Source organism: Capsicum annuum, chromosome 8 (assembly GCF_002878395.1).
Source record: "Capsicum annuum cultivar UCD-10X-F1 chromosome 8, UCD10Xv1.1, whole genome shotgun sequence".
Lineage (NCBI taxonomy): Eukaryota > Viridiplantae > Streptophyta > Magnoliopsida > Solanales > Solanaceae > Capsicum > Capsicum annuum.
This window is the reverse complement of record NC_061118.1, coordinates 170,077,673-170,096,822: the sequence shown is the minus strand read 5'-3', so window position 1 is coordinate 170,096,822 and position 19,150 is coordinate 170,077,673. Positions and strand designations below refer to the sequence as shown.

The following is a 19,150-nucleotide window of genomic DNA, read 5'->3' as shown; positions in this document are numbered from 1 at the left end:
TAAATTGCGGAATAATTTATTTTTCCAAAAAATAGAAAGAGAAGTGTACACGATTTACTTCGAGAACTTTCGCTAATGGATGGTTTTACTATTAGTAAGTATATAGTTAAATATAAATAATTCATGCATAGAGAATCCCTACTAGACTTCCATGTTTACTGCCAGCGCATGTCTGTGATTAGTTTTATTTGCGACGAGACCAGTCTTGCAAGTTGCACCCTTCCTCTAAATAATAGGAGTAATATAAATGAGTTGTTTTCTTCTTTTGTTTTGCATTTGTGAACACCTTTGATTTTTGTGTGTGGTAATCAATTTTTAGAGTTTATTGCCAAATATATATATATATATATATATTATTACAATATCAACAAATATATAATATAGTATTAGTACAAAACTAATTATTTAGACATTTTAACTTTTGTTCAAGCCAATGATTAGCGAACATAAAATGGTCAAAGAATTAAAACAGAGAATTCACACGCTAATGAAAACAAACAAAGGAGAGCAAATAGCGCTACATTAATTGTTTTAATATATATATATATATTATTACAATATCAACAAATATATAATATAGTATTAATATAAAACTAATTATATAGACATTTTAACTTTTATTCGAGCCAATGATTAGCGAACATAAAATGGTCAAAGAATTAGAACAGAGAATTCACACGCTAATGAAAACGAACAAAGGAGAGCAAATAGCGCTACATTAATTATTTCAACCACTAAAACATTAGCTTAAATAAAAAACAAGTGCGCCAAAAATCTCCACACCCCACAACTATGACGATAATATTGGAAAAAAACTGACTAATTTCTTCATCATTTCCACCACCCTTCATTTGTAGTATTAAGCAATTTTTTTTCTAGCATTTCATTTCCAAATCCTCGTTGCGAGGGGCTGGAGATGAATAAAATGCCTAGAGGATCATCACCATCACCACCACAACCCTTTGTTTCATTAACATCGTCTTCAATAATGAATAACATCCTCGTGGCATTTATTTGCCTCGTTGTCCTCGGCCCCTCTAGTGTAATTCCAGTTTCTGCACAATCAGATTCTACTGCCCCTGCAAAATCTTTTCCAGCATTCACACCATCAGATAATTATCTTATTAATTGTGGATCGTCTTCTCCTACCACCCTACCAGGAAATCGCGTGTTTCAGCCAGATGAAAGCAGTAATAAATATTTATCCTATAGCGGACGTGACAGTCATATATCTGCGCCTGATAACAAAAATTCACCTTCACCTATATATAACAGCGCGAAAATATTCAATAGTGACGCTACTTATACATTTCATGTGAATAATCCTGGCTTGCATTGGATTCGCCTTCATTTTTTCCCTTTGCAAAATGGTGAATTTAATCTCCACACCGCGAAATTCTCTGTTTCAACAGAATCATTAGTTCTCTTGCGTGACTACACAATGGAGAAAAATGAAGCAGCTATGAAAGAATATCTTGTAAATGTCACAACAGAACGTTATGACATCAAATTTTCGCCTTCAGAAGGTTCAATTGCATTCGCCAACGCCATTGAATTTGTCACTGCACCAGCCAAGTTACTTGACTATTCTGTCCCTCTCCTTTTCCCTGTCTCGCAAAAATTTGACCTTACCAAAAGTAATTTCGTAACCGCCTATAGGCTTAATGTTGGAGGTTCATACCTTGATGCATCAAATGACACTTTAGGGAGAAATTGGTTATCTGATGGACCATTCCGAAATAATGCCACAGGACAGGCAGTTTCTGTTCAACCTTCTGTGATTCAATATCCAACTGCAGGGGGATCGCCTCTAATTGCGCCTCCCACAGTGTACAGTTCTGCAGTAAAAATGGCTGATTCAGAAACTGTCATTCCAAATTTCAACATATCGTGGACGATGGATATTGATACCTCGTATACACATCTCGTTCGCCTTCACTTCTGTGATATCATTAGCAAATCACTCAATGAACTGTATTTCAACGTGTACATTAATGATAAGATGGCAATTTCCGGGCTAGACTTGTCATCTTTGACACAGCGGTTGTCCACAGCTTTTTACAAGGACTTTGTGATAGATTCCGCTTCTGCAGCTAATCCTCTTAGTGTAAAGGTTTCACCGGTGAACGATGTCCAAGGATTCAAGAATGCTATTCTGAATGGTCTTGAGGTTTTCCGGATGAATAATTCTTTGGGTAGTCTTGATGGAGAATATGGTATGGATGGAAAGAAGAGTAGTGGTCCAAGCAGAACAGTGGCTTATGTTGGTTTTGCTATGATGTTTGGAGCGTTTGTGGGATTGGGTGCTATTGCGTTCAAGTGGCAAAAAAGGCCTCAGGATTGGCAAAAAAGGAACAGTTTCTCCTCTTGGTTGCTTCCACTTCATGCTGGAGATACAAGCTTTATGGCGGGAAGCAAGGCTTCAATGTCCCGCAAGAGCCAATTTTTCAATTCAACCACGGGGCTAGGCCGTTACTTTTCATTTGCTGAGCTGTCAGACTCCACCAACAATTGGGATCCGAATGCCATAATTGGTGTTGGTGGCTTTGGCAATGTCTATTATGGAGAAATCGATGATGGAACAAAAGTAGCTGTCAAGAGAGGCAATCCACAATCTGAGCAAGGCATCAATGAGTTCCAGACTGAAATTCAGATGTTATCTAAGCTCAGACATCGCCATCTGGTGTCGTTGATTGGTTATTGTGACGAAAACACAGAGATGATATTGGTTTATGAGTTCATGCAAAATGGCCCCTTTAGAGATCATCTCTACGGCAAGGACATGCCACCTTTGACATGGAAGCAAAGGCTAGAAATCTGCATTGGCTCTGCTCGTGGGCTTCATTACCTCCATACCGGTGCATCTACAGCAATTATCCACAGAGATGTCAAAACCACCAACATTCTTCTTGATGAGAACTTAGTCGCTAAAATGGCTGACTTTGGGCTATCAAAAGATTGCCTTGCCAACGAAACTCACGTAAGCACAGCTGTGAAGGGAAGTTTTGGGTACCTGGATCCTGAGTACTTCCGCAAGCAGCAGCTAACAGACAAGTCTGATGTGTACTCATTTGGAGTGGTCCTTCTAGAGGCCTTATGCGCTCGTCCTGCCATTAATCCAGCACTTCCAAGAGAACAAGTGAATTTAGCAGAATGGGCAATGCAATGGAAGAAAAAAGGGTTGCTGGACAAAATCATTGATCCTACTCTTGTGGGACAAATTAACCTAGAGTCGATGAAGAAATTCGCTGAAGCAGCAGAAAAGTGTTTGGCAGAATATGGTTCTGACAGACCTAGCATGGGTGATGTGCTGTGGAACCTGGAATATGCTTTGCAGCTCCAAGAAGCCTCATTACAAGGGAAGGTTGAAGAAGAAAACAAAGCAGCTTCTGCCCAAACCTCTCCTGCTACAGTTGCCCCTACTCCTCCTTTGACTCCTGACAACAGGCCAGTTTCTTCACCTGAGCAGACAAGAAATCCTGCTGAAACTCAAACAATTGATGATCATTCAGGAACTGCAATGTTTGCTCAATTTGCTGAACTTAACGGGCGATGATTCCCACAATCGCTTTGACAGAGATGATAATACAGAAATCTCAATTGGTATGTCCCATATAAATTATATGTATACGCAGTTGAAGCCAGCTCTTTTACTGATGACTTTTCTGCTGTTTTTCTTTTTGGAGTTCCTCTTCCAAGAATGAGTCACAATAGCTGGAGGTTATCTTTTTGATTGTTTTGTATGCTGGATATGTGCAAATGGAAAAAAAAAATTACGAATTAAATAATAATGTACTAATGTATATATACATCATAGTTTCTTTTGCTCTTTTTGTGCTTTTTACAATTTTGTTGGATCTAATGCTCATTGAATGTAACTAATTGCGCTGACCAGTTCTAGTAATTTGAATCACAATTTGTTAATAGCATCACTCTAGTAATTTTTTCCAACACTTGAAAAAATTCACATGCCATTTTTCAGTTTGTTATTTAAGGTTTGTTGCTAAGTGCACATACTACAAACAAAATTTGCAATTAATCAATGTCAAGCCTCTGATGAATTGTACCTTTCTTGAGGCCATCAGATGAGGTTTTCTACCAGTATAATTTATGCAGCCGATGTACACATTAACAGGAGGCAAAAAGAAAAAATTAAAAAGCAAAATGCTGGCGTGAGAGACTGACAGTAACTAAAAAAGGAAGACACAGTAGCGAGTCACCTTATTTGAGAGGCACCATGTTAAATAGTGAGAATCACAATCAAGTCAAAATCAAGAATGCTCCAAATGAAAATTAGAACTGGTGTCACTGGAGGCATCATGCCAGTATCAAAAATTTATAAACTTTGCACCTAAAGATCAACTCATAAGTTAGGAAGTGCCAAAGAATCAAAGTTTCTCCCTATATTGTACAAAGTTAGACAGATGCACAGCTAAAATTAAGATCTAGGAAATAGTTATTGCACCCTCTTTTTCTTGTTGGTGTCTAAATTTCCATCCACCATGACATCACTATGACTATCATCCGCTTCCACCTTGCTTTTAATAAGCATTGCACCGGTGACACTGGATATTTCTGAATCAGCAGCAACTGAAATATCAGTCGACTTTCTTTTCTTCCCAGCAGAAAGAATTTCAGGGTCTTTGAGAATAATTTCTATCTCATCATCATCCTCCGGCTCCAGCGGAACTGTCTGAGATGCATTGGACGAGCTGGGGCCATTGTCCGATGTCTTGTTCTTTTCTGTTGCAAGAGCTGGTGTCCAGCCCGAGAGAACCATTCCATCAGGTTCTTTCTCCTCATCAAACTCCTCTCTGCAAACACAAATCATATAACAGTTCAAATGAGACTGGACCAAAAGAATGGAAAAAGTAAATAATCTTCAGGCTATTAGGTCAATGGACAAAATACACAGTAAGCAAGTACTTGTCTACTGAATGCTTTCAATTATGCTCCTTAGTATGTAACAACACACCAAGACAAATCTCCCCAAAAGGAATACAGAAGGGAAGAGATCAAACCATCAGGTACGCACAAAATCTCATGCTAAGGAATGAGTGAGCTTCAAAAGCAAAAATGAAAACATCAACTCAGTAAATGGTACAAACAATTACACCAAAGCACAACCACATGACTTGGGCCATAACACCAAGTTGGTGAAGAAGCATATACTCTTGTGTTCGTGCAATTTACTTCGACAAATCCAGCAGCGATTAGCCCAATTTGCAGCACAAAAATATCTAATAAAAGTCACTGATAATAGATTCCATATAGTTATATTCTTCATGGAAATAACGAGAAATCTCTTTACAGGCAAAACCACCACAAAAGCCTGGTCACAAAAGACTCGTCAAATAAGCTAAGAACATGTCAATCAAAACTTAATCGAGCCGAGATGGAGATTCAGGCTTCCTTTCTATTATGTGAAGCTCATAGTGGGGTCAATCATGATCTAGTAGTTAGGGGCACATTAACGTATTTTATTCTAGAAATGAATTTTAAAATGTCAAAGGCCCATTCATTTGGTAGCATCTCAATAAAGCTCCTAACCTATTTCCCATTTTAATTCTTAGTTTAAATGCACAACTACACATACTGCCTTGACTGTATGTTAACAAAATATGGGCAATGCCCACATACAAGTCTATGGAGAGAGATTTCCAGTATCAAGATCCTAGCTAACATTATGAGGTCCAGCCATTCGTATACTGATGAAATTGAACTTTTCATTTGGTAGCATCTCAATAAAACATCTAACTTATTTCCCATTTTAATTCCCATTCCCATTTTAATTCTTGAGCCGGGGGTCTATCGGAAACAGCCTCTCTACTTCTTCGGAGGTAGCAGTATGGATTGCGTACATCTTACTCTCCCCAGACCCCACTTGGTGGGAATACATTGGGTTTGTTGTTGTTGTTGTTGTATGAGGATATGTCAACAAAATATGGGCAATGCCAATATGCAAGTCTACGGATAGAGATTTCCAGTATCAAGGTTCTAGCTAAGAATTCGAGGGGCCGACCATTTGTATATTGATGAAATCGAATTTAATTTGGTAGCATCTCAATAAAACATCTAACCTACATCCCATTTTATTTCTTAGTTTAACTGCACAACTACACTTAAAGCCTTGACTGTATTCAACTAGATCCGGGGGTCTATCGGAAACAGCCTCTCTACTCCTTCGGGGGTAGTGGTATGGACTGCATACATTTTACCCTCCCCAGACCCCACTATGTGGAAATATACTGGGTTTGTTGTTGTTGTTGTTGTATTCAACTAGATCAGAGGATACGTTAACAAAATATGGGCAATGCCCATATACAAGAAGTCTACGGAAAGAGATTTCCAGTATCAAGGTCCTAGCTAGGAATTAGGAGGCCTGACCATTTCATATATTGACGAAATTGAACTTTGCTTAGAACACAAGTGCTGCGCAATCAATTAAACTTCAACGAACCTCTGTTAGTAAGAAACTGGGGCTCATAACAGGAAAGTGTAAAGAAAAAGTTTTAGGTACACACTGAAAAAACTCAAAAAAAGAGGGGCTAATGAAACTAGTGAGAAGGGAGCGGAGAGCGGTTACCTTGACTTTAGCTATGGTGATGGGAAAAAGCAACAGCAAAACTTTTTCCTGCCTATAAGATCCAAGGGGAATCTAGTTGGTTGGCTACCTAAACCTCACCAACAGTTTGATTCCCCACCTCGTAATCCACTCCCTCATTTCCCCTTTCCCCACCCCCAATTTATTTAAAAGAACCTATAAGATCTGAAATTTTTACGAGAACACACTGAGACTTGGAAGTTTTCTGGCTAGGCACTTCGACCAAAGAGCAATCAGTCCCCCACAAGTCAAGGACTTTTCTTCAACCACCAAATGAAAGATCTAACAAAGACTCTGGATCCAGATTGCCCAGTAATTGTGTATCATACTTCAAACATTAGTCAAAACTCAAGACTAGTCCAGGCAACAACATATCCAGTGCAGTCCCATAAGGAGGGGGGAGGGGGGGGCTCTGTTGTTGTTGGCTCAGTTAACACATATTCAAAGAGCATAGAGAAGAAAAGAATTATAACACGTATTAGAGGAAGCAGCACATAGCATATAGGAAAAGAAACAGTGACAAAAACAAAGTAATGTGATAACCAAAAAAAACAAAGAACAATCGGTAGCAACATAAATCACAGGACAGGGAACTTCACCAAAAACTGCTAATACTAAGGGGTATTAAAGGAGAAACAGGTATGGGCCCACAACCTACCACTAAACCTAACCTGCAAGAAAAGCAAGACAACGCCTCACCTATCCACGAACCTTCTATCCTAATCTGCGACCTCCAAATCCTCCCATCTAAGATCATGTCCTCGGTGAGCTGAAGAAGCGCCATATCCGATCAAATCACCTCTCCACAATACTTCGGTCTACCTATACCCCTCCTCGAATTCACCATAGCCAACGCTCTCAAACCTCTTCACTACAGCGTCTTCACATGCCCGAACCATCTCATTCTTGCTTCCCTCATCTTGTACACCGCCACTCCTACCTTGTCCTGAAGGTTGAATGTTTTCATTCTAATCTTATCCCTCCTAGTATGTCCACATATCCTACTCAGCATCCTCATTTCCGCAATCCTCATCTTCTGAACATGGGAGTTCTTAACCGTACATCACTCCGGCCCATAAGACTAGTCCAAGAAAGGTTTTAATCAGCACAACTGGTTTAACAACACCTTATTTATCTTACTATGCATCAATCCAGACCATAAAATTAATCCAGCAGAGATTAAAAAGTCATGAGTGAAGCAGTACACGTCTACAAAATTGTGTTCTACCAGGGTTGGAGGCTATGACAAAAAAGCACTAAAAAACAGATTCAAAGGATGAAGCCAATAAGATGGGTTCTGGAGGTCTGAAGGAAGCAGGGGGGTGAGTAGTTGGATATGAATGAATCAAGAAGGGGGGGAAATGACAATTAGTTAAACTTGAATCACCTATCATGTCAAGTTTCACCAACAGCTAAACGTCTGAAAGATCATTAGCTAACTCTCTATTGCTAATACCAAATAACATTACGAGAAATGGAAATCAACGTAAAGGCAAATTTGTGGAAATACACAACGCCGTTCTCTTTCCTCCATTTAGCAAGATGAGTATACAACAGATGATAAGAGCAAGGAGGACCTGTGCTTAATATTGATGCTGCATTTCAGCTCTTGTTGAAGATCCTCAACTGTGAGAATTGTGCCACCAGTAACCGGAGAGGGAAGTTCAGAAAGCACCTAAGGGTTTTATATTCATACAGACAAGTAAATTATCAGACAATAACTATAACGCTTCTGCACAAACGTACAAAGACATGACAGTGTCTTACCTTGTCAAGGTTTGCTGCATAATTTGCAACCTCATCTTCCTCAAGATCATCACCCACCTCATAAAGAAGTGCCACCCCATGCATGATCAATGGGAGGCTCATGCCAAGTTTGGCTTTAACAATCTTCTCAACAAAATCCCTCAACTTCGAACGATGAGTATTAATCTCAAGTGTTAAAGGTGTCTGTTCATTGATTTGCATTAAATCAGAAGGTAGCGGCTAAAATAAAATTCCAAAAGGTAGCACAGCCGGGAAGACAATCTATAGTACTTTACAGAAGATCATACCTCGGAACAAACATAACAAGACTTGTTTGGCTCAAAGGGCTCCACTGGCATGAGAAGCATCTTTCTTGAGGGATGTTCAAGGCAGTAAGTCATCCTGCAAGGGAGTGCACGTGATATTATCAAACAGTATCCAACAAAAAGACACAGTCATCGTTGTTCCATGTATCACACTTCTATACAGCAAAAGCTGATCCAATATCTCAACTACTTGATACCTTAGTTCAGACAGGACTTCTGTCTTTATTTTGTTAACTAAACATAAAGTAAAAGAAGGGGGAAGTAAAATCTTTAGAGAAATGTCAGGTCAAATCCATTTCTGGGAACTCCTTGCAGTAAATGGTAAGTTTTTTAAAATAAAAATGGTAACCAATTAAACACCACCAGACATCCGAATTATTCTATTGCTCAGTACAGGGGTGGCAACTCTTGGAACCTGAACCTAAGAAGAAATTTGCAAGACTGGGAATTTGAAGAGCTATTAAATCTGCTCAAAAGCTTAGAGAACTGCCGCATTGACATTCAGAGAAGTGATAAGTTAAAATGGGGCTGCGACAGCAGAGGTTTATACACAGTCAACGCATAATATGAACACTTGCGCTCCAATAAGATGATGATTGATTTGTGGCCTTGGAAACTAGTCTGGAAGACTAAACTTCCTCCTAAAGTTTCATGTTTCACTTGGACAGCCTTAAAAGAAGCATGCCTCACTCAAGACAAACTTATGAGAAGAAGATTCCAACTGGTCAATAGGTGTTACATGTGTGAGTCAACATCAGAAAGCATCAGCCACTTTATGCTTCACTGCCCTTGTGCAACACACTTTAAGAACATGTTTCTAGCACTTTTTGGTATAGACTGGTCTATGCCCTTAAATATCAGAGATGCTTACACTAGTTGGAGCTCTATGAAAGTCAGAAAACCTATCAGAAAAATCTGAATCATGACCAGCATGTAATTTTTGGTGTATTTGGAATGAACGGAACGGGAGATTTTTCAATGGAGTTTCAACTCCATTCGTAAGCTTAAGGCTAGTTGTTTGGTTAACCTTTATAGCTAGGCTAACTTTTCCCATGTAAATAACTTAGATCACTACTTGGATTTTGTCAGTTCCTTAGCTCTATAAGTTTTTTTGTTATCACTGAGCTGACAAATCCCCCCTTCTGTATGTTTGCATCTACTGGATGCCGCAATTGATTCTCACTTCATCAAAAAAAAAAAACAAATGGTAAGTTGTTTCCTAAGTATTTTTGATAGTTTTCCTTCTTTTGGCTTTTACAAGGCATTGGCAGCTTCCGAAAAAAAAAGTCTTATTTTTTTTGAATGGGGAAGGGGGGAGGTTGGTATAAGGAAATATTATCTTTTTCACAGCTTAAAATTTTAAATTGGGACACACATTTCAACTTTTAGATGATGCAGAAGTCCTAAGTTCGAGTTTCACCACTTGTTAACAAAAATATTTCCAAACCAAACAGAAAAATCATGGACACATTAGTGACATGTTTCAGACATAAAATAGATGATAGAAGTGTCCTCATTCCTTTCTAACAGTTTAAAACCGTTGATTAGATGGTCACTCATTCACTAATCATAATTATCACTTATAATAGCCACTGAATCTATTGCTTCCACTGATGATTAATTGTTGGAGACCTGATTACAGTTGCTTTCACTATATCTCTATCAGACGATAAAATCTGCACTTGCACAAATTTGACCAAAAATAAAAGGGAAAATGCAGTGGGAAGTGGGAAAAGAGGATTGGGACCATTTTCGAGAATGCTTTTATAAAAGCATGTGGAGACCAGTCACGGCTGGTAAGAGCATCTGATATCTTGGTCATTTTAGTTGATCTTCAAAATATAATTATCTGCTTCAAAAATAAAGACTGCAGCAAAAGAATAGAGTGCGGAATCAACCCTACCTGTAACTTTTTACATCGTTTTGCAACACCTTCATTGCCTCAAGCACAATCAAGCCTGCAATGATGGCATTTGTTGTTGCAACGGCATGGACGATATTGCCAGCAATACCTTTAGCTTCAAAGAGGCTATGTAACGGAATCCCAAAAGAAGTGGCACGAATATTTGCTGCAGAAGTCACAAACTCTACAGCTAACTGGTCGTCCTTATCAAAACCCAACTGGCCAATTTCCTGCAATAGTGGTAAAGACATAAATTATTAGAACATAGACTAAATGAAATAGAAATCCAAGCAAATGTACGAGAAAAGAGAATCAGGAGATGGGTTGTACACAGTCGATTTTATCCTTTATGGCTTTACAGAATAAAATTGATTACTTTATCAAAAAAGAATCAGAAAGTGGAGATGGGATCAAAACCTTCTCTCTTTTCAGGAAAAAGAGCCCTAATGCCTCGAGAAATACTTCAGAATTTTCCCTTAGACTCCACAAATCCTGAGGATTTTTAAGGCCCAGAGATGCCATTGCAGATACTGAAGAAGGGTCACCAGTGTTTGAAGCTTTATCCTTGTTACCATTCTGTTCAATTGGTCGTGGTGGCAATGCATCTCTGGTGTATACAGGCCTAGGCTTGTTACGGTTCTTCCACGTTTCTTCATTACGTAATGCTACTTCGATGTTGTAGCCAAAAACATGATCAAATATTCTCCTGCCATACTGCTCAACATCTTCATCGACTCTATGCTCAAAAACATCCTCAGTGTGTTCTGATGAGCTCGAAGCATCAGTAGAACGCACATTAAGATCATTTTCCTGATTCTTGTTCCCAAAAAGCTTTGCAAACAGCAGATCTTTTGCCCATACGATGCAATGAACAAACTAAAGCAGAAAACAATTCAAAGAAAAATATTTAAGGCAAATGCGCTTGAGATTGTGAGAGAGTCATGATAAGTGCAACTGCAATGAATTAAATAAAATTTATCAAAAAAAGGCACCATTGTGATGAATACCTATACAAGCCTCTAATATCTTAGCAGCACCTATAGCAGCAAGAACAGAAGCACATACACTACTTCAGTATAAAATTTACATACTAAACTGTATTATTTCTTTGGTATGTGAAACATTGCTACTTGCATCACACTAAAGTGTGCAATATACTGACAAATTATAACTCTTTCATCAAGTGTCGGCACGGGAATGACATGTAAATAACTAAAAATACACAGATTAAGATATACAGATAGGCTCAGCTCAAATTTACATTAAGAAAGAAAAGGATTAAGGACTTGTGAGTACCTTAGTTGGAGTGCTTGTAATTGTACAGACAGGGTAAGTTTTTGGAGCTGGTTTAGGCTGGCATTCATAACATTCGGTTTTACCCTTCACATGTACCGTGACCTGCCACAAAAAAAGAGTAGACGATGAGAATCTCAGAACTAGGAAGAGTCGAAGGAGATAAACAGAAACAGTAGAACACATAGTAATACACTAAGGAACCAAAAACCCAAAGAAAGAGCAGCCAGACAAGAATGTTAGACCTTTAACACGCAAATCTACATATTTCCTCTATGATCTTAGAGGGTGCAAAAACAGGTTGAACTTTTGGCTAGAAAGTCTGAACCAAACAACTCTAGAGAAAAGCAGAAAATTGTTCTTCCATCCTTCAAAAGAGTGAGGTGAATAAGAACCTCGTTAGAATGAAGAGTAAACTTTTGCAGTAATTCTTTTGAACAAGACATATATTCTGATCAAATTTGGCTAACTCCACCGGACTAGCGAATATTTCCAATTTTCCAAGCAAGTCTTGGAAGAAAGGAATCAAAATTTACTGGATGTAACTAGTGTAACAATGATCAACATGCACGTTCAATAAGTTTCTGAGAAATGGTTAAAAGATGCTTGATATATGTTACTTTCTTTTCCAGTACATTCAACATCAAAATATTGGAATTACAATAGCTTAGAAGATCCAAATAAAACAGTGAGTACTGAGTAGCACCTTTCAATTGATAATTAAATTACCACAAAAATTACGACCCAAGAATACCACATTCAAGAAATACGATAGATTTTTCACATTTTTTAAATTTCATTTCAAATAACTTCCTTTATAATTTTAGGCTGGTCGAAGCTAGTTTGAATGTTTCTAAGGGATCTTAAGATTTCAACAAATATACAGACTTGCAAATATAAGATAGAAACAGAAGTATGTCAAATGAAATTTAGTTGCCTGGACCCATCAAATAAAACCGAAAAACTTAAAGTTTACCTGGCCAAGGAAGCCTGTAGTCCCACTTTCAACCAATGGGACACCGGATGCCAAACAAAGGCGGTTCACATGTCGCCTAGCATCTAGATTGTCAAGGCCATTGAGCACAACATTGAATTGCTTGAAAAAATCAACATTGAACTCTGGATCTTTTACATTTGCATGGTATGGCGTAATTTTAATATGAGGCTTAAATTTTAGGACAGCCTCTCTAGCAACCTGGTAAAAATTTTGAGAGTATGTTATTAAGGATTCAAAATCTGCAGGAAAATGGAAACCGGAAAAAAATTAACGTTATTTCCTCACTTTAGCCTTAGATTGTCCAACATGTTTTTGTCGAAACAAGAATTGTCTATTTAAGTTACTGACTTCTATTGTATCCATGTCGATCTGCAAATAGACAAAATGACATAAAACCAGATTAGAAACCTCTATGCAAGCATACTGCAATACAGTGGGCTCACATAATATAAATGGTAAAAGAGTGTTTTAAACAGAATTTACTTAATAAACTATAACATTCACAAGGAAACAGGATAGTGAAAAGTGAATCAAAATAATATGAGGCAGACCCCCACGCGGTTCAGAAGCCCTCTCGCCCTTCTGCAGAATCCAAATGTACACCTGAATAGCTAGAGAGCAATGGAACGATAATATATAAGTGGTCGAGTTTACCCCTACCCTCTACCCTCACCAGACCCCACTTGTGGGATTACACTGGCTATGTTATGTTGGTGGTGGTTGAGTTACCCCCAAAAAAGTCGAACCGACTAGCCCACCCCCTTTCTCGGCCTAAGATGCAGGGATTCTATTTTTTCAAGAAAATCTGCAATAAGCAGCTTTCCACAACCTACCTAGAAACATAGTGGAATCTCACTCAAGCAAGCTTTGATCCTCGTAAGATCCAACATAAGAGGCAGCTCCCATCTATCAATGGAAATCGTGTTTTTAAAAAAAAAAAACAAGAAGACAAACTCTTAAATATTTGCAGAAGAAAGATGATCACATTGCCTGCATATATTTCTAACAGCTATTACAAATCTAGGAATCCAACGGAAGCAGTAGACACAGATATTCAAGCGAAGATAGGCAGCTTCCTGCCATTCTTCCAGTTGCCTATTTGTAAGGTCAATCGGCTTCCTTAATAATATTACTGTAAAAGAATACCTCGAGAGTCAGGGAATGAAGGTTATAGCTGTGCTATAGTATGGGCCTTCTTAGAGACAGCAGAGTCATTAGATGAGCTGAATCAAATTGTTGTTAGCCGTCACTTCTTTTGTTATATCACTTGCTTAAAAAGCATGAACAATATGATAGTCAATAATCCAAAAGAAGAGAGGTGTTTGCTAACCACATAGTAAGTCTCTCTATTCACAGTGCCGACAAAGTTTATCCATAACTTTCATAATCATGTCCCTTCGTTCCCACACCATGACAGCAGAGCATATGAATCATGCAAATAGAGAATCAAGGGGAGGGTCCCAGTGGGTTCAAAGTTCTAACTAGCTTGACGAGAAAATGCCAAATGCAGCAACTACTCTCTTGAAGCACTGAATCTGGCTCTCTTTTTATACACCAATCCCTAATGGATTTTCACATATATACAAGGTCAAAGCCGAAAGTTTTTCAGGTTGTGAAGTGGGTTGAGAACCCGAGATCTCAGGTTCAAATCCCAGCAATCCCAGCGGCAGAGACAAAAAACACTAGGTGATTTTTCCCATCTGCCCTAGCCTTGGTGGGCAGAGTTACCTAAAATCTATTGCTGGTGGGAGGTGGCCGGTATCCCGTGGATTTAGTCGAGGTGTGCAAAAGATGGCCCGGACACCATCGTTATCAAAAAATTAAAAAAAGCTGAAAGCTTTTCACTAGGTCAGCCCCAGTACAGAAACAAAACTATCTCTCGTGCACAACCCAAAACGGAGTACAACAACAACAAACAAAACACCCAGTGTAATCAACACAAGAGGGGTTTAGGAAAGTAGAGCGTACGCAGACCCCTTACTCAATAAACCCGCATCTTAAATAAAGCATTTGAAAAGAGTTTGAAAAAAGAGACAGCCCACAGTGGAGTAACTAGCAAGAACCCTAACAACTACAGGGCAACTAAACGTATTCAAGAAACCCTAGCAAAAATCCCTAAATTTTCTTGACCCAAAATCTAATCACAGAGTAATTAAAAACAGCAAATACCCCCCCCCCCCCTCAAAAAAAAGAGACAAACCCAAGATGGGGTAAATCTTACTATGTGAATGTCTTCAAAGCCAGAAAGAGCAAGGGTTTTAAGGAGCTCACATCCAATACCACCAGCACCAACCATCAGCACTTTAGCACCCTAAACACAAAAAAAAAAAAAAATACATCAATTTACACAAAAACCCATCAAGCAAAAAATCACCCAAAGACATCAACAATAAGTTATTTTGTCAGTTACCTTAATTGCAGACAACTGTTCCTCGGAAGCCATTGAGAAGAGAGAAATAAGTGTTGATTTGTGAAAAATACTAGTGTGAGTTGACTACATAGATAATGGAAAAAGGGGGGAAAGGGAAACAGTAGGGAGGAATCTTGACGGACTTTATTAGCGGAGAGGAGAGGGTTCCACGAAAGGGCGCCAAAGTGAGGGAAAGAGGAACTTTGTTCGTTCTGGGTTTTTTTACCCTATATAGTCTTCGACATGACCTATGTATCCTCTTTTTTCTGGATATGTTTCTGTTTCTTTTACATATTGAGCGGTATTTTATATTTAAGTTGGGATCAGTTATTTCACTCTCAGATAAAATAAAAATAATATTATAATTTTAAAATAAGCTATTTCATATACTTTTTCATAATTAAATATGAATAAATTTATTTTAAAATTAGTTGTTTCTTATTCCTTGTTTCAAATAAGTTAATGACGTAATTTGTAGATTTAATTTTATTTTAACTTTTTAAAAAGTAAATAATTTGGAGAGAAAAAGTAGTATGGCGTGTGTTTGAATTTTGAACTAATAAATAATTTGCAATAAATTTTATTTAAGTGAAAAGATATGCTTAAATTCGTTTTAAAAACTTTATTATAAGTGATTAATTTTTTTTTCATGTTAATTTTAAAGTGGTAGAGTATTAGTTCATCATTTCAAATAAGAGTAAATGAATATTAAATTAGTTGGTAAAGTTTAAGTAGCCAATTTTTTCTGAACAATTTTAAAATATAACTTATGACTTTTCCCTATAAAAAATGTAAAGCATTTTATACTTGATTAATCTTTGATTGTGTGGATCTCACATATTTATCCTTGTCCTTATAAATTATATCTTAAGGCATTATAATTTTGAGTTTAATTGTTGATATACTTTCTTGCTAAATTTCACAAAGTTTACAATAAATTTAATTTTTTATGGTGAATTATAAATTTAGAAAAATAAAAGAGAAGTTTACTTTTAATCTCATTGATTTACATGCTTGGCTCGTGCTTAAATTTACTTATTTTTCAGATTTTAGAGTTTATGGTCAGAAAATACACTTTATTTTTTTTATTTTATTTTTAGATTCATAAGTCAACTATCAATTATTCTTTTTACCTATCTAAAATATTACTCCCTTTATATTATTAAACCTTTATATTATTAAAACATAACTCATCGTCGAGATAAAAATAAATCAAGCTTTGATTTAAAGTGAAAGTGAAAATTATTTTTATTTTACTGTATATTTTGAATTAGTTTAGTATTTCTTTTTAAAATGAAATACATAAGTAGAATGGAAAGGAAGAAGACCTGAAAAATTCTTTTTTTTTTTCCTCAACTATGGATAGGAAATTGATAAATGGGGAAGGGAGAATACCTGAGAAACTCTTTTTTTTTTTCTTGAATTACAAATAGAAAATCGATAAATGAAAAACAGGATTACAAATTGAGAAATAGAATTTTTATTAACGATATTAATATTATATTCAAACAACCAATTATTTAAATTATTAAAAAATCTCCATTTGAGAAATTAGGAAGACTCGTGTGAACTCGTTTATTCGTTAAAAAATAATAGAGAGAGTCGGTGGGTAGCATCTCCGTGATTTGATTTGAATCAGTTTTTGATTAAAACAAAAATATATTAAATTTGATTGTTCTTGAATTATTAAAATCAAATCAAGCCAAGTGTCATACATGTTTGTTGGCCTGATTGTTTCTAACATGGTTCAATTTAACTTGATTTTTTCGAACTTTAAGAAACCTGGTGAAATTTTTATCTTTCATTTTTTCTCTTGCGTTGAGATGATTCTTCCAACTTATTATTCGTTATTACTTTTCTTTATATTTATAAACTTTAGTCAAGTAAATAAAGTTTATGTGAAAAATATACACGTGTGGGAAAACTTCATAGTTATTCTTTGAATTAATGAGTTTCTGACTCGTGATTTTCTTTTAAGAAACAAATTTAAGATGTAAAATTTATCATCCTAAATAAAAATAAAATATTGATGAAAAAATATATAATGTATTTAAAACTATTTATAAAAATAATATTATATGCATACAATTACAAAAAATGTATATATAATTTATCAAGTTATTTTTGATAAAACTAAATCAATTCAAATAAGTTTAATGTGAACAGTTTTGTCAGTAAATATTGATTTATTTAAATTGAAATAGATATCAATTTTTTAATAATTTGGTTCGATTTAAATCGATTTTTAGTTGAATTTTTAACACCTCTATCAGTAGGGGTGGGTGTTCAACATTAATTTTGATATTTTTAAAGTTCAATTCGATAATCAATAATTACGTGTTGAAACAAAATATATTTTGACAATATATGTTTATACTAACATTTGACATGTTAACTTTTAAAGAAATCACCTAAAGATATCAGATTTTTTTTTCAATCGGGTTAATCAAGACATGATTAATGTTACCCATATATATGACAAGCAGATAACAAGAAATAAACATTGATGAAGGTTATCAAATCACCTTTAAACTTGTCATTGTAGCTTACTTTAATACTTTAACATTGCGTATAATTATTTACCCCCCCCCCCCCCCACCTCCTCTTAAATTTTTTTGAAGTAAATAAATATCACCCTAAAAATATAAAATTAGTCTCACAATGAAGAGTGTATTATACTCATGCCACATTATTGCCATTACATCACCAAATCGTTGTCATGTCGAGGCCACATAAAAAAATATTTTAAAAAATAATTTTACTAATATATATTGTATTTAATTTTTTTAAGAAAAAAATTATAGCCGCCCTCCCAACCCTTTTTGCTTCAAAACACCCATACCTTTTCACAATATTCAAACCACTACCGTCACCACAAACCACTCCCAAATAAAAGGAAAAATACTCTAGCCAGCCACCCATCCCTCCTTTTTTTTTTTTCTTTCAACCTCCATTAATATTTTTTAAGTTCTTGATCATTAATTTATTTTTTTACTAATTACCTCTTTTTTCAACTTTCATTAAATTTTTTAACAAATATCTCCAACGGTTAAAATTAAAGAGTAACATACGTCTTTCAAAAAGAAAAATACAATCCTCTTTTTAATATTTTACCTGAAAAAATTCAAAATATATTAATATGTTTATTCAACTCGTATTGATGATTTTGCTCTCTCTATCTGTCTCTTAGAGAAAAAAAAGATAAGCATATAACAATGCAGAAGAAATGTGGTAGGATGGAAGTTTGAAATAAAGAGAATGAGGGTGCACGATTTGAAAAAGGAGAACGGGAGAGGGCAAGGGGGAAGAGGAGTAAGGATTTGCATAATTAATAGCTATTTTAATATGCCGAATAAGTTAATTTTATGTATTTGATATAAAAAATACTTACACAGCTAACAACCAAAACAAGTTGTGACTTTCATTGCTCGTTCTCTATGTACTTATAAAATCTGCATTATCAAGGCGAGCAATTTATGAAAGACGCATTGATGAAAAATGTAATGAAGATGAAGATTGACAGGACGTGTGGGGGCGGAAGGGGAAGAGGTGTAAGGATTTATAGAATTAATAAGAGTAATACGTTTTATTTTTTGATTCATTTTCTCTTTTGGTGTGCTGAAAAAGTTAATTGTATGTATTGGACATAAAAAGTACTTACATATCTAACAACCAAACAAACAAGGTGTGACTCTCATTGCTCGTTCTCTATGTACTTACAAAATTTGCATTATCGAGGCGAACAATTTAAGAAAGACGTGTTGATGAAATATGTGATGAAGATGAACATTGACACGGTGTGTGGGGGCAGGGGGGTGAATCATTTTATATATATATATATGTGTGTGTGTGTGTGTGTATGCCACGTCAA

At 36.2% G+C, this 19,150-nt stretch overlaps 2 protein-coding genes across 2 annotated transcripts; one reads left to right on the top strand and one right to left on the bottom strand.

The window, feature by feature from the left end:
- The first annotated feature begins 782 nt into the window (after positions 1–782).
- LOC107840438 (probable receptor-like protein kinase At4g39110) lies at positions 783–3,833 on the top strand. The gene has a single exon (XM_047395165.1). It carries the CDS (start codon positions 917–919, stop codon positions 3,554–3,556), a length of 2,640 nt encoding a protein of 879 aa, XP_047251121.1. The 5' UTR covers positions 783–916; the 3' UTR covers positions 3,557–3,833.
- Positions 3,834–4,265: 432 nt separating this feature from the next.
- On the bottom strand, positions 4,266–15,560 carry LOC107840439 (SUMO-activating enzyme subunit 2). The gene is made up of 11 exons (XM_016684299.2): positions 15,280–15,560; positions 15,091–15,180; positions 13,155–13,238; positions 12,849–13,067; positions 11,876–11,977; positions 10,997–11,455; positions 10,580–10,809; positions 8,659–8,752; positions 8,372–8,554; positions 8,182–8,279; positions 4,266–4,814 (listed from the first exon to the last, which is right to left on the bottom strand). Exons 1-11 carry the CDS (start codon positions 15,310–15,312, stop codon positions 4,457–4,459), a joined length of 1,950 nt encoding a protein of 649 aa, XP_016539785.1. The 5' UTR covers positions 15,313–15,560; the 3' UTR covers positions 4,266–4,456.
- Positions 15,561–19,150: the final 3,590 nt, after the last annotated feature.

Excerpts from the sequence above, each read along its gene's own strand:
- LOC107840438 (XM_047395165.1), top strand. The coding sequence starts at position 917 with ATGAATAAAATGCCTAGAGGATCATCACCATCACCACCACAACCCTTT.
- LOC107840439 (XM_016684299.2), bottom strand. The coding sequence starts at position 15,312 with ATGGCTTCCGAGGAACAGTTGTCTGCAATTAAG. Across the intron at positions 13,068-13,154 it reads TTGGACAATCTAAGGCTAAA|GTTGCTAGAGAGGCTGTCCT; the intron begins GTGAGGAAATAA and ends AATTTTTACCAG. Across the intron at positions 8,753-10,579 it reads AACGATGTAAAAAGTTACAG|GATGACTTACTGCCTTGAAC; the intron begins GTAGGGTTGATT and ends ACTCCCTTGCAG.